This window comes from Centropristis striata, chromosome 4, assembly GCF_030273125.1.
Source record: "Centropristis striata isolate RG_2023a ecotype Rhode Island chromosome 4, C.striata_1.0, whole genome shotgun sequence".
Classification (NCBI taxonomy): domain Eukaryota; kingdom Metazoa; phylum Chordata; class Actinopteri; order Perciformes; family Serranidae; genus Centropristis; species Centropristis striata.
Genome location: NC_081520.1, coordinates 18616551 through 18632876, shown reverse-complemented (window position 1 = coordinate 18632876; position 16326 = coordinate 18616551). Strand labels below are relative to the sequence as shown.

Below are 16326 nucleotides of genomic sequence, written 5' to 3'. Positions count from 1 at the left end.
GTCCTGTTATATAGATATATATATACATACATACATATAGACAGTTCTGTGCAAAAGTCTTAGGTAGTGTGAACAAATGCCTAGAAGAATTGATGCTGATTTGAAGGCAAAGGGTGATCAAATTCACTCACTTTGCATTTAAGTTTTGATTTTAAAAAATTCATCAATTCTATTTTTAAAAGCATTCTTATTTGACAGCATTTTTTCCACACTAGCCTAAAACCCTTGTACAGTACTGTACATATATGTTTATGTGTGTGTGTATATATATATATATATATATATATATATATATAACAAGAAGCATATTATGACACCTCTCTCCAATGGACAAGGAAAAGTTCCTAAACAGTTTAGTACAATTGAAGTTTTCCTTGGGAAGATAAACACAAGAGAGACCTTCTTCCAAGGCTTACAAGTGTCTTGACAGTGGAAATTACATACATTTCAAAAACAACAATGAAATAAAATACAATTACATTAAAACACATATTATGACACCTCTCCAATGGACAAGGAAAAGCTCCACAAAAAAGTAAAAGGAATTGGATTGTCTCTGAATGGCTCTTAGTCTGTCACCTGCCCTGGGACCACTTTGCCTTGGGAGACCCTACCAGGAGCTATTGCTCCCGACAACACAGCTCCCAGGGTCACTGGGGCACACAAACTCCTCCACCGCGTTAATTTGGCCATTCTTGAGATAAGATATCATAACATTAAAACACATATTATGACGTCTCTCCAGTGGGCAAATAAAAGCTCAAAAAAAATTTTCAGTACAATTGAAGTTTTCCTTGGGAAGATAAACACAAGAGAGACCTTCTTCCAAGGCTTACAAGTGTCTTGACAGTGGAAATTGCATACATTTCAAAAACAACAATGACATAAAATACAATTAAAACACATTATGTCTTGCCTGCTTTTTTTGTCATTTTGACTTTTTTTCATGATTTCAACTTTTTTTCTGTCATTCTGACTTCTTTAATCATGATTTCAACTTTTTTTGTCATTTTTACTTTTTTTTCATGATTTCAACTTTTTTTTGTCATTCTGACTTTTTTTTTCATGATTTCAACTTTTTTTGTCATTCTGACTTTTTTTAATCATGATTTCAACTTTTTTTTGTCATTTTGACTTTTTTTCCTCATTCTGACTATATTCTCGTTATTTTGACTTTTTGTCCTGTTATATATATATATATATATATATATATATACATACATACATATAGACAGTTCTGTGCAAAAGTCTTAGGCAGTGTGAACAAATGCCTAGAAGAATTGATGCTGATTTGAAAGCAAAGGGTGATCAAATTCACTCACTTTGCATTTAAGTTTTGATTTTAAAAAATTCATCAATTCTATTTTTAAAAGCATTCTTATTTGACAGCATATTTTCCACACTAGCCTAAAACCCTTGCGCAGTACTGTACATATATGTTTATGTGTATGTATATATATATATATATATAACAAGAAGCATATTATGACACCTCTCTCCAATGGACAAGGAAAAGTTCCTAAACAGTTTAGTACAATTGAAGTTTTCCTTGGGAAGATAAACACAAGAGAGACCTTCTTCCAAGGCTTACAAGTGTCTTGACAGTGGAAATTACATACATTTCAAAAACAACAATGAAATAAAATACAATTACATTAAAACACATATTATGACACCTCTCCAATGGACAAGGAAAAGCTCCACAAAAAAGTAAAAGGAATTGGATTGTCTCTGAATGGCTCTTAGTCTGTCACCTGCCCTGGGACCACTTTGCCTTGGGAGACCCTACCAGGAGCTATTGCTCCCGACAACACAGCTCCCAGGGTCACTGGGGCACACAAACTCCTCCACCGCGTTAATGTGGCCATTCTTGAGATAAGATATCATAACATTAAAACACATATTATGACGTCTCTCCAGTGGGCAAATAAAAGCTCCAAAAAAAATTTCAGTACAATTGAAGTTTTCCTTGGGAAGATAAACACAAGAGAGACCTTCTTCCAAGGCTTACAAGTGTCTTGACAGTGGAAATTGCATACATTTCAAAAACAACAATGACATAAAATGAAATTAAAACGCATTATGACTTACCTGCTTTTTTTTTGTCATTTTGACTTTTTTCATGATTTCAACTTTTTTTGTCATTTTGACTTTTTTTCATGATTTCAACTTTTTTTGTCATTTTGACTTTTTTAATCATGATTTCAACTTTTTTTGTCATTCTGACTTTTTTCATGATTTCAACTTTTTTTCATGATTTCAACTTTTTTTTGTCATTTTGACTTTTTTTCATGATTTCAACTTTTTTTGTCATTCTGACTTTTTTTAATCATGATTTCAACTTTTTTTTGTCATTTTTACTTTTTTTCCTCATTCTGACTATATTCTCGTTATTTTGACTTTTTGTCCTGATATATATATATATATATGCATACATACATACATACATATAGACAGTTCTGTGCAAAAGTCTTAGGCAGTGTGAACAAATGCCTAGAAGAATTGATGCTGATTTGAAGGCAAAGGGTGATCAAATTCACTCACTTTGCATTTAAGTTTTGATTTTAAAAAATTCATCAATTCTATTTTTAAAAGCATTCTTATTTGACAGCATTTTTTCCACACTAGCCTAAAACCCTTGCGCAGTACTGTACATATATGTTTATGTGTATGTATGTATATATATATATATATATATATATATATATATATATATATATATATATATATATATATATATATATATATATATATATATTTATCTTACCTTGTTAACAATATCACAAAAACAAACTTCCTAAAAGTGACTGTCACTTTAGCAAGAAACAAAATCCTCTAATGAGGAATATGAACAGCAGAAGGTGGTCTCTGCAGTTCATGGTAAGCAGATAAATAAAGATCCCTCACTATGTTAAACTCTTAGTGGGCTTCAGGAGAGGACATACACCATCACCCAACAAATTCAGAGACAGAAACCTTGCACTGCAATACAGTAACCAAAATATGACATAACTTAGTCTGAGCACGTCGATCCCTACCTCTTTCAGCGTTATATTCAGGACTCTGCACAGGGCTCTGGCTACATGCAGGAAAAAGGCTTCCACTTTCCCCTTGTGTCTCCTTGATCCACAGGTTTCACAAAGTAAATAAAAAACTACATAACATGTAAAAACTCTGAGTAGTATTTCCAATCCAAGCAGATCCACAGTGTGTCTGCCCGGTGGTCTGTCCAGTCTGTGGAGAGCTCACACTCTAAATAGACTCTAATAGACTTCAACTGTGTTTAAACAGACTGTCTGTGTGTTCTGTGTTCTAATTTATGTGCAGACATCAGAACACAGAACACATGGAACCCTGAGACACAAAAACACACACATCATCATTTCAAATCATAACATCATAGAGAGTTATGTTTTGAAAGATTCATTTTATATGTCAAGGTGGATTTTCATTGTGAAAAATAAAATGTTTATAACAAGAAGCATATTATGACACCTCTCTCCAATGGACAAGTAAAAGTTCCAAAAAAGTTCAGTAAAATTGGATTTTCCCTTAAGATAAACACAAGAGAGACCTTCTTCCAAGGTTTTCTAGTGTCTTGACAGTAAAAATGACAAACATTTCGGAAACAACAATGAAATAAAACCATTAAAATTAAATTAGATTAAATTAAATTAAGGCAAAGGGTGGTCACATTAAATATTGATTTTGATTTTTCTTCCGTCCACTCACTTTGCATTTTGTTTTTTGATAAAAATATCAATTCTGATTTTGAAAGCATTCTTATTTTACAGCATTTTTTCCACACCTTCCTAAAACTTTTGCACAGTACTGTACATTTCAACAAAAAACACAAAAATGAAACCAAAAAAAATCTAAAACTAAATAAAGATGCCTCTCATGACAAAAACTCAACCATAACCCTTTTAGTTTAGAGTTAAAATTGGAGTTTTCCTTTGGAAGAAACACACAGGAGAGACCTTCTATCGGAAACTATAACAGCAAAACTTAATAAAAAGCATATTATGGCATTTCTATCCAGTGGGCAAGAACAAGCTCCAAAATGTGAGTTGAAGTTGTGAAGAAAAACACACGAGAGACCTTCTTTTAATGCATGCAGGTATTAACAGTAACAATGACACAAATAATCATAACCTTGTTCACAATATCACAGAAACAAACTTCCTAACAGAGACTGTCACTTTAGATTCCTCATTAGTGGACTTGGGGATTTTGTTTCTTGCGAAACAGCACAAGGTAGTCTCTGCAGTTAATATAAATACATAAATAAAGATCCCTCACTATGTTAAACTCTTAGTGGGCTTCAGGAGAGGACATACACCATCACCCAATAAATTCAGAGACAGAAACCTTGCACTGCAACACAGTAACCAAAATATGACATAACTTAGTCTGAGCATGTCGATCCCTACCTCTTTCAGCGTTATCTTCAGGACTCTGCACAGGGCTCTGGCAACATGCAGGAAAAAGGTTTCCACTTTCCCCTTGTGTCTCCTTGATCCACGGTTTCACAAAGTAAATAAAAAACTACATAACATGTAAAAACTCTAAGTAGTATTTCTAATCCAAACAGATCCACAGTGTGTCTGCCCAGTGGTCTGTCCAGTCTGTGGAGAGCACACACTCTAAATAGACTCTAATAGACTTCAACTATGTTTAAACAGACTGTCTGTGTGTTCTGTGTTCTAATTTATGTGCAGACATTAGAACACAGAACACATGGAACCCTGAGACACAAAAACACACACATCATCATTTCAAATCATAACATCATCGAGAGATATGTTTTGAAAGATTCATTTTATATGTCAAGGTGGATTTCATTGTTGAAAAATAATCTCTTGCAATCTGCATTGAAGTCTTTTAATACTTAGATTCAATAAATCCACCTGGGATATAAAGTTCAACCCATTAGTTTCCTAACTAACACAGTACTTGAAATAAGCTGGTGCTTCATATCATCACAGTATTTAGTATCCCATATATATGTATATATATATATATATATATATATATATATATATATATATAAAATGGACAAGGAAAAGCTCCAAAACAGTTTAGTACAATTGAAGTTTTCCTTGAGAAGATAAACACAAGAGAGACCCTCTTCCAAGGCTTACAAGTGTCTTCACAGTGAAAATGACATTTAATTTTAATGGTTTTGTTTCATTGTTGTTTTTTAAATGTATAAGATTAAATTAAATTAAGGCAAAGGGTGGTCACATTAAATATTGATTTAGATTTTTCTTCCGTCCACTCACTTTGCATTTTGTTTTTTGATTAAAAAAAAAAATTATCAATACTGTTTTTGAAGGCATTCTTCTTTTTTTTTAGCATTTGTTCACACCTACCTAAAACTTTTGCACAGTAGGCCTACTGTACATTTCAACAAAAAACACAAAAATGAAACTAAAACTGAAACAAACAAAAAAATCATAAAACAAAATAAAGATGCCTCTCATGAAAAAAACTCCCCAAAATCCTTTTAGTTTAGAGTTCAAATTGGAGTTTTCCGTTGGAAGAAACACACAGGAGAGACCTTCTTTCAAGACTTAAAGTTTCTTGACAGTTACAATATCAGAAACTATAACAGCAAAACTTAATAAAAAGCATATTATGGCATTTCTATCCAGTGGGCAAGAAAAAGCTCCAAAATGTGATTTAAAGTTGGGAAGAAAAACACACGAGAGACCTTCTTTTAATGCATGCAGGTATTAACAGTAACAATGACACAAATAATCATAACCTTGTTCACAATATCACAGAAACAAACTTCCTAACAGTGACTGTCACTTTAGATTCCTCATTAGTGGACTTGGGGATTTTGTTTCTTGCTAAACAGCACAAGGTGGTCTCTGCAGTTAATATAAATAAAGATCCCTCGCTATGTTAAACTCTTGGTGAACTTCAGGAGAGGACATACACCATCAGCCAATAAATTCAGAGACAGAAACCTTGCACTGCAACACAGTAACTAAAATATGACATAACTTAGTCTGAGCACGTCGATCCCTACCTCTTTCAGCGTTATATTCAGGACTCTGCACAGGGCTCTGGCAACATGCAGGAAAAAGGCTTCCACTTTCTCCTTGTATCTCCTTGATCCACAGGTTTCACAGAGTAAATAAAAAACTACATAACATGTAAAAACTCTGAGTAGTAGTTCCAATCCAAGCAGATCCACAGTGTGTCTGCCCAGTGGTCTGTCCAGTCTGTGGAGAGCTCACACTCTAAATAGACTCTAATAGACTTCAACTGTGTTTAAACAGACTGTCTGTGTGTTCTGTGTTCTAATTTATGTGCAGACATAAGAACACAGAACACATGGAAACCTGAGACACAAAAGCACACACATCATCATTTCAAATCATAACATAATTTTCAAATCATAACATTATAGAAAAATATGTTTTGAAAGATATATATATATATATATATATATATATTATATATGAATTAAGTAAGTAATATAATTAAGTTTAGATGCTTACATCTAAAGAAAAAGTGGTATATTGCACCAGGAGTTCACACTTTAAAAGCCCCTTTGTCTTAATGTAAACAACCAGTACCTTCGTGATTGATCTAAAACTAAAGCAGAGACATAGGAGTAGACATTAGCAGCGTTTTCTTGCACTGGAATAGAACTTCTGACCACAAAACAGCTAACATAAGACATACTCTATCGTTTTGTGGATTTATTTTGCTACTCTTTCAGGGCTAGCTTGCCGAGTTTTCACTGCACGGTGATGAGACACATATCTCTATAAGCAGCGGAGTCCCTGGCTTGGACACCGTTTGTGTGGTTTGGTTGAAGTGGTGACATTAGCAGAAGCACTAAAGTGGACATGCCCTGTTTTCAAATTTTTGTTACATGCCCATTTGATTGCTCGGGGATTGAACTATGTTTTGTTTGGGTGGCAATGCTTGGTAGAGGCTTTTAGCTGAGTTTCTCCCCGACAATTTGGTGTGCTTCATGTTAGGATTGGTGCTTCCTAACAGATGCGGATCGTCTGTATTGTGAATGTATCTCATGCTACCTATACATCAGAAGACTTTGAAAAGATTTGGAAAAGACTCCTGATAACTCTGGTGTCCCACCTGCTCACATCTAAAGACAAGTGTTTAGAGCTTTTAGTCCCAGTCTAGTCTCACACTGAGATTTTAGACAGACTGTGAATCTAGCAGGGAAACTATTTACAAGACTACAACTAGTTTATTTTAGCAGTTTTTCCCATCATGCTTTTAGTAAAAACTGACTAAATGGAGGAGAAGCAACACGTCAAATTAACAAGCCGAAATGGAGGCCTAGCCTCTTAGCAAGCAGTGGCTATTACCGGAGCCAGTTAGCAATGTTAGCTAGACATGATTAGACTATGATTCAGATGAGAAGAAATACTAAAGATAACTCGCTAACACACAACCTATTTGTGCACTAGTTTTCTTAGTCAGCTAGCGAAAGTAAATGAGGTAGCTTCAGGTAGTTTATAAATGTAGCTAGTGTTAGAGTTTGTTTTTTTTGCAGAACAGATGAGGAGAATAAAATCCTTTTGACTATTCATTTAAGACAATAATGAAAGAGTGAATGATGTACATCAACCTTTTCTGTTCAGAAATCACAGGCTGCTAAGCAGTTAGCTGTAACCACCTCCCAGAAAAGGATCCCTAACTTTCTTTTACACAGAGTTTTATAATATGGATGTGCGGCTATCTGATTGGTTAAAACTGTTGGGGCAGCACCATGGTTTAGACTCGGCCCGCCCATTACGTTGGCACACAGGCTAGTCCTAGCCTCTTGGTGCTTCAGCTTCTGGTCACCGCCCTGTGGAAGGAAAAAAAAAACGACAGCACACTTCTGTATCTTGTCAGTGCCTGTCTCCACCTGGGCCCGTTACCTTGAATTGTTGCACAAAGAGTGCTTCAGTGTTTCATCTGCCCTCAAATATGTGGTTATGTGCAAAGCGTTATCAGTATATCCTTTCTGTTGATACTCCTTATTTCTGTGTGCTGGCATAGAAAATGTGTGTTCCATGCTCCGCCAACTACACCTCTAAGCAGCATTTTACTAAAGGTCATAGTGCAAACCATTGCTAATTTTATTAATCTCTAACACTAGCCTACATGCTCACTGCAGCGGTGGCTAATGGGTAACGTTAATGTTAGGTTAGCTTGCCAAGACGTTTTCCCAGGCTAACTGGCCACAAAATACTCCGGCATTTAATCCTACTTAATCAGCGACAGGCTACTAGGTACTAGCTAACTTTATCTCAGCACACAAACTGTACTACCCACAATGCTTAAATTTCAGAGTAAGGACTTTGCAGTTTTTGTAATGAAGCATAAAATTACTTGCCATTCACCACAATGCTGCAGTGAGTTTTTCTCCTGTGGTCACTCTGGCCTTGGACATGCAGGAGACGGAAACTGGGCCGTTTACACGTCATCAAATTGTATTTTACATTAACAGAACTTAAAATTAACATTTTAAAATGTTGCATAATATTTACATAACCCGGATAATAACCTAGGACACAATCGATGTTTAGAAATTAATTAATTTATTAAATCAACACGCCAAAGGATCAGATAGCCACAACGCTGTTCACTCGTGCGCACCAGAGAGGAACAAACCTGCATCTAGTTTGGAGTTTCCCCACTATCGAAAACCAACCGGCTAACTAAGCTCCTCCCTAGTCTTCATGTGGTTAATTGTGGTGGGTATTTATGCACTGTTGACCGCTGGCTCAGGAAGGCGACTAGCGAGCTAGCAACCCTCCCGAAACCACGGACATGCGCCCGAGCAACGCTCCTGCCACGTTCGCCACAACACTACACCCCCGCTCAACGAACCCAAAGGAGAACGTTGCTACAGCCCACAAGGGAAAACTCCTCACCATTTTACAAGACTGTGCACAAGCAACCTGCGAGTGTTTTACGGATCAGCTGATAGCCGCACAAAACAACCGGCACTCAATCAAACACCCAAATGGCCAAATTCATGTAATAAAAACTACACAATCATTCTGAAATAGTTTACTTACCCAACAAAACAATCATCCAAAGCATCCTTTCCTCTACACACTCCCAGAAGAGCAAACAAACTTTTACAGGCCTGCACGTGCACAGGTAAACCGGAGAACAAGGGGTCTATACCAGAGCGCACCGCTAACGCTACCGACAACTTCACGCACACACGCACCAAATACTAAGTGTGAGTTACCACAATAACACTAGACTCTAGGGTTAGAAAAATCCCCCAGAAAGTGGTCTAGAGCAAACTCTAAGTTTTCCTAATCCCTCCCTAACTTTAGTGTTTTTACAATAGAATTAAATGGGGGGGGGGGGGGGGGGGGAATGTATATAGCGACTTTAGAATTGATGTCAAATAAGAAATGTGAACGCACTCTGCTACACTTTAAAAATGTATTTTCAGAAACCCCCGAATAGTATAAGAGTAAGCACCTTATACCCTATGTGCCTTATTATATTATATTTATTATTGTTTATATCCTGAATGTCTGTATTTCTCTAGTTGTTAAAGATCTGGAAAAAAAACATAAACTCGAAACTAAAAAAAAAAAAAACAACTTAAAATTTAAAAAAAATGTATTTACTAAAAAATATAAACTGAGTCATGATAGTATATTGAATCAATAGGCATCATTTGTGTGTCATCCAAACTCGATAAAATAACAATTACAAGTAAAAAGTCTAACAGTATCTAAGAACTTGATTTTTTTATTTCACAACAATATATTTAAGTAATGACTAAAGGTCCTCTGAATTAGTTTTTAGAGTGTTGGGGGTTTCCCAGCAGTTTCAAAATGTCAAAAGCTTTTTACACCAAATCACATTATGGATTTTTCTACGATGTCCCTCAAGATGTTGGACTCATTATTCTGTTATTGCACAATGTACAGGGGCCTTTGAAGTTATTTTCAAGCCGTTCTGGAACCATGTGTAAAGACCATATGTAGCCAAGTCAAATTTCTTTAATTAATTTTGTTTATTTGTTTTCCCTAAACAAAACTTTTTTTGTGTTGTGAACTTCCCCAAAAATAATTATTTTTTGCCTGTAAAAAAGTTCCTATGGTGATTATCAATGCATGCCTTTTGTTCCTCTGGGGAATTGTTTTGGCGTTGCACCACCCAGTGTCAAAGAGCTGTGTGTGCTCAAAGTGTGTGAGTCATGAAATGAAGCGCTCTCTCCTTTCTATTTATCTTTACTTTTTTTCCGTTCAAAACCACAATATGCTGATATCTGTTGTGTAACAAGCTTATGAACCTTTTGGTTAAGCCTACATTTTACTTAGAACTTATAAATGTAACTTTAAATTGAGTTATGCATTCAGAGATAGTTAACTCAGCCTATGCTAGTTGAAGCATTTTTTTTTTTTTTTTGGTTCTCTCTTTTATGCCGATTTGAAATTGTGTTACCTCATGTGTCATGTGTAGGTTGATTGTGGTTTATGTGAATTTTAATTGTATTTTTCTTGTACAGGGTGGAGAGTGGCTGTGTGGCTCCTGTGTGTAACGCCTGTGTTTTTCTGTTTTTCCTGTGAAGGTAAGCCAGTTGTTTGATTTAGTTCATGTTCTTAATATTTTTGCACTATAAAAAATGAGATATGTGGGTGAAATTATTTATTTTTGAAGACTATGTGAGATTTGTGTAAGAGTTTATGCATCGTCATATTATTCATAGTATATTATAGGCTATACCATTTATTGTGTGATAAAAAGAGCTGTGTGTGCTCAAAGTGGAAGGTGGAGAGTGGCTCCTGTGTGTAACACCTGTGTTTTTCCATTTTTCCTGTGAAGAATGAACCCCACAGATACTCAACTACGTCTCACTTATTCCTACACAACACAACTTCGAGTGTGAGAGCAGAAAGCTGTCTGCTCCACATACATAATCTTCCACTGTGCTTTCTTTGTTTTACAGTAGGTAGCCTCACACAACATGTCCTCTCCAGAGATCGCCTCTCTCTCCTGGGGCCAGATGAAGGTGAAGGGATGCTCCTCCACCTACAAGGACTGTAAGGTCTGGCCTGGAGGCAGCCGGGCCTGGGACTGGAGAGAGACTGGAACCGAAGTGAGTGGACTCAATCATAGTACTCAACAAAATACACACATACATACATAAACAGGACTGAATATTGACAGCAAGACAATATGAGATTCTAACAAAATCTGTTAGATGACTTGATCTATGTTTTAAATGTAACAGTCACCAGGGTACATTATATCACTGTTTATGGAAATGTGAAGAGATTCAAAACTTTTGCAGCTCAGTGTTAAAGTATATTTCTCAGATCACAACTTCCCCTGTACCTTTTTGTCCTAAGTTATGTATTTTAGGTATTTATCCAGATCTATGTACTTTTATCTTGTAATGAAAGAAAAATGGTTGTCCTTTGTTTACTACAGGCCAAATGCTGTATTGCCTTATGTTGGAAGAATGTTGGTTGCCCCTCATTTAAACACTGGTTAAATAACTTAACATCAAGTTTGGCTCTTGAAAAACTAACCTATATTGTTGGAAAGAGGGCTTCTGAATTTTATAACATTTGGAAGATATTTCTGGAACTGTTGAGGAATGGAGATATGGAGGAGGCGGTGGGACAATAAGATAATGAAAAATGTCTAATTTGTTGTTGGGAATGTAACCTACAGTAAGAATACTCACCACAGTTTAATTTCTTCATTTTTATTTCATTTTATTTATTTGTTTTTGTTGTTTATTTTTTGTTATCTACATTTAATTAATTATTCATTTGTTTTGGTCCTTTTCAGTATTATTGATATTTTAATTAATGTTTTCATTGCTGCCATATGTTTGTGAAGTTTTGGTTGTTGGATGTTGCTATATTAACACAAAAACCAATAAATATGTTTAAAAAAAAAAATATATATATATATATGTTAGATGGGTACGACAGCGCCATTGGTAGCCTAAAATCTCTGTGTCTCCCCTCTGTAAGGAACCTTGGTGTTATTCTGGACACTGACTTCAAGTTTACTAAACAGATAAGCTCGACAGTCAAAACTAGCTTCTTCCAGCTACAACTACTGTCTAAAGTAAAGACTTAACTCCCCACAAATGATTTTGAGCGAGTCATCCACACATTCATCACATCACGCCTAGACTACTGTAATTCTTTGTTTGCTGGTCTTGACCAGTCAGTTTTTAGATTGAGTTTTTATTACTATTTTATTCTTTTGTTTTCAATTATTACTATATTTGTGTATGATTTTATTTTATTTTAATAACTGTACAGCACTTTGGTCAACTGAGGTTGTTTTTAAATGTGCTCTATAATTAAACTATGACATGAACGGACTAAAACTGCACCTGGTATAGTGATGACAGTGCTCATGGATTATGGTACTTTTCCCTCACCAGCATCGACCAGGAGTCCAGCCAGCTGATCTGGAGGAGGTGCTGAAGAAGGGAATAGACTTGCTGGTCATCGGCAGAGGCATGAATGAAGTTCTGCAGGTAAAACTCAACTTCAAAACTCCAAATTTATTCAGAGTTAAAGGTAAAATTCAATATACATATTTTCCTTTTACCTGTAGGGCTATGTGTAAATTTAGAATGTTTTGATGTGAGTCAGCCTTCTCTCAAATCTAATAAAAGAATATAGAGCACCCTTCTTGTGGTGTTCAAAGCGCCTAAGAATACATTTGAATTTGAAAAATTCAGCACCAATGTGTCTTTCCAGGTACTCAAGATAACCCACAGACCTCGCTGTGAACAGTTTCATGTTGCCAAGTGCCAAAGTGCCAAGTATTAGCATCAAAATATAAAGTACCAAAAGTAAAAGCACTCAGCCGTGTTTCCTTTAGGGGGAACAGTGGCCACCAGGAAAGTCTCAGGCCACACCCTCTCAAATATCCGCTCACTCTGCGTTTCTCCATCACATGTTAGCCCCCAGAGGGATTTAGAGATTCCGGAGGCGACGTATGGTTTTTGATCATGGCAACGGATTAAACACGGGAGACGTAACTGTTGCCGCCGTCGCTAACTGTGCACGTCAGCAGCTGATCATAAACAAAGCAGCATGGCTAATTATGCACAGTGTCTCCACTGATCATGACTCCGCTTTTGAACATTGTGATCGTGAATTAACTGCCATTGCTAACTGTGCACAGAGTGTCTGTTGCTTGTTGTAAACAAACAGAGATCGCTAAGTGAACACCTCCTGCAGCAGCAGCACATACACACTGTACTAGTGAAACAGATGGAAATATAGGCATTTGTTGAAAACCTTGTCATGGTTGAGTAGAACTTTTGATAAAACAAATATAGCAACAAGGTCGCTAAGTTGGCAACACTGCTATCCTGGCTTTTAGAAATGGCGTGTGTTGTTGTCATGTAGAGTACTACGTCATATCCTGCTTCTATCCAATCAGCAATCAGGCTTTTTTCAGGGGAGAAAAACGGCCCTGCTCTTCTGCACGAACAAAAAAACGCTCTGGACGGCTCATATTCAAATTAGGGGCATTTCGGCAAGTGAGACCCACCTCATTCCGGGTATTGGGCTGTAGTGAAAACAGCCAGCTTATCAGCAACACAAATGGAGAGAAACTCTGTTAAACAGTTGTACAATATTATTAGCTGTTAATTTGGCCGAAACAAGTCTATGTTACAGTTGTACAGTATTATTAGCTGCTAATTTTGCCCAAACAAGTCTGTAAACAGTTGTACAATATTATTACCTGCTAATTTGGCCCAAACAAGTCTATGTTAAACAGTTGTACAATATTATTAGCTGCTAATTTGGCCAGAACAAGTCTATGTTAACCAGTTGTACAATATCAATATTATCTGCTAATTTGGCCAGAGCAAGTCTCTGTTAAACAGTTGTATAACATAATTAGGTGCCAAGTTGTCCACCACCACTCGAAAAAGAAGAAATCAGTAACTAATTAGCTGCTTTCTGCTGGCAATACAAAGGCTAAAATTGAGGGATAATGACTGTCAGTTGTGTTAGCTGCTAATGCTAATCTTCCAGGCCTCATGGCATGATACTTGATCCTGACCAGCACTGACAACTTTCCTCTTGAATTTAACACACAAAAGCACTGGAGAAGCTTCAAGTTTCAAACATTGAAGTAAAAGATTTAAACTTAGCTGTTACGTCCACTGACCAAACCCAGCCAGCAGACAATAACCTGATAATCACAAACTCAAAGAATTCAAAAGTCAAAACCTCGGTTGTGATTGGCCAGCTGGGGAGGCAGGGAGCCAATAGGCAGCACAGCCTGGCTACACAGGAAGCAGCTCTGCAGCAATCACCTGCAGCTTTTTACTCCCAATCACTGAAAACAGGGAAGGGGGTGGAGCAACACAAAAACACACACACACCTTGCTGTCTGACACATTTCAAACACTAAGACTCTAAATGACAGATTTGAGTGCATGAAAACGGTCTTTTACTTAATCATTAACCCTCTGGAGTCACCAAAAGCTCCAAATCATGACTTCTTGATGACATCCAGGCTGTAAACTCCATGAGGCCAGTTTCAGTTTGATGATGATATACCAAGTAAAACTGGAGACAAGCTCAAATATATTTTGTATAAAATGATAGAACTGGATGTGACCCTCTGTTATATTTGACACCTTTGTTCACATTTGCAACATTTAAAATTCTTTGAGTATGATAATGTTTTGAAAGTTAAAAAAAGATTCAAAATCACATTTTATGTTGGACTGAAGGACTAAAAAAGACACAAAATGACTATTAAAAAAAAGACACAAAATGACTTAAATAAAGACACTGTAAAGTTCTGTCTTCTTTGTGACCACAACTCTGCCCAAACTTGAAAAACGGCTTGATCAGTATGTGAAGGATGCAAAGGACAACTTGTTTTCCACTTTTTCTTTGATTTAGATTTTCTTGAAGATGGTTGGTGTTTGATGGTTTAAACAGAATTATGCCAGAGTGGTATGAAATAGGTTGATAACCTTTAAGATAAACAGAAAAACAGGCATTAGTCTTCAAAGCAAATCCCACTAAAGATTTAACTAAACAGTTTTTCTAAAAAATAAATGTTACCATTACTTTACAAACAAAGTCATTCAATTAATTAACCTAGTAAACGATTAAAGTAATGATATACACACTTAAACATAAGGTTTACTTAAAGTTCTACCAAAACACAAGCTTAAATTAGTATAGCCAAAATTATCCAACTTACTGCATTTTTTGTAACTAATTAAATCAAAACAGTCATGGAAAAAAGCATAACCTCAACATATATCATTCACATTCAGAGTGGGGTTTTCCTACCAGTTGCATCTTCAGTCTGATCAGGAGTTGTGGTCTTGCCTTGTTTCCAGCAGCAGGTGAGAGGGCTAACTGAACTACCACCAAACATTTAGTGCCATGCCTCTTCAGTGGGTGTGCAGCAGGATATGGTCAACCTAGGAGCACTTCCTGAGACTTTGGTTCCACCCACCTCTGGAGTGCATTTTGTGAATGGGTGCGTCCCATGTCGTCTATTTCGCATCCCTGCATCCCTCACTTGCGCCGTTCACTTGCGTCTTAGTCCCGCCCACCGGGGATGCATGGAGAGACGCAAGTGAGGGAAGCGGGGAGAGGAGAAACGATTTAAGACAAATGGGACGTCCTTCCCTCCGGAGCGTCACGTGAAGCGACGTCCGTTTCTAATGACGGCGGCAGTGGATCACAGCTGGATCAGCTGTCAGTCGCTTTAACAGCTGGAGACATGCACTGATGATAATAATAATAATAATAATAATAATAATAATAATAAGTGTTTTCTCTGTTTAACAAACACCTGCACATGAATAACAACCTCCATTGTGTATTTATACTGTGAACTGTGTCCAGCTCAGGGGCACGGGAATGCCTTTATATAATTTATTAATTATTATTTGCTGCTGTATTAGGACAACTATTAGGGCCAAGTATGAAAAAAAAATACGGACCCGGGGGAGGGGGGTAATACTGGTCCATGCCTCACTGGGTCCGTCCGGTGCCACACACATACACACACAGACACACACACACACACACACACACACACACACACACACACTTCAAAAAGATGAATAAAGATTCCATAAACCGGCTCCATGGCAGCGTAAAGACGCATCACATGAGGATGACCGTGAGGAATGAAGGCTGGGAACAATAAACCTGCTGCTGTGAAAAAAGTTTAGACGAACGTTACACTGTAACTGTCAACAAGAAGCAGAGGAGGTCTGAAAGAGAGACAGCGCTCCGTGTGAACGCGAGGAGGAGGGAGCGTCAGTCGGATCATTCTGATAAA

At 36.8% G+C, this 16326-nt stretch overlaps 1 protein-coding gene across 4 annotated transcripts in view; it reads left to right on the top strand.

Annotated features, from left to right (window-relative positions):
* The window catches only part of aamdc (adipogenesis associated, Mth938 domain containing), a 54296-nt gene that overhangs the window by 36073 nt on the left and 1897 nt on the right, over positions 1–16326 (top strand). For 2 of the 4 annotated variants that reach the window (XM_059330802.1, XM_059330803.1), the window contains exons 2-3: positions 10964–11113; positions 12425–12520. In XM_059330802.1, the coding sequence (XP_059186785.1) occupies positions 10982–11113; positions 12425–12520 (228 nt within the window). In that variant the 5' untranslated portion in view covers positions 10964–10981. Of the gene's footprint in view, positions 1–10522; positions 10586–10963; positions 11114–12424; positions 12521–16326 lie in introns of all 4 variants that reach the window. The other 2 variants (XM_059330801.1, XM_059330804.1) reach the window with 2 other exon arrangements.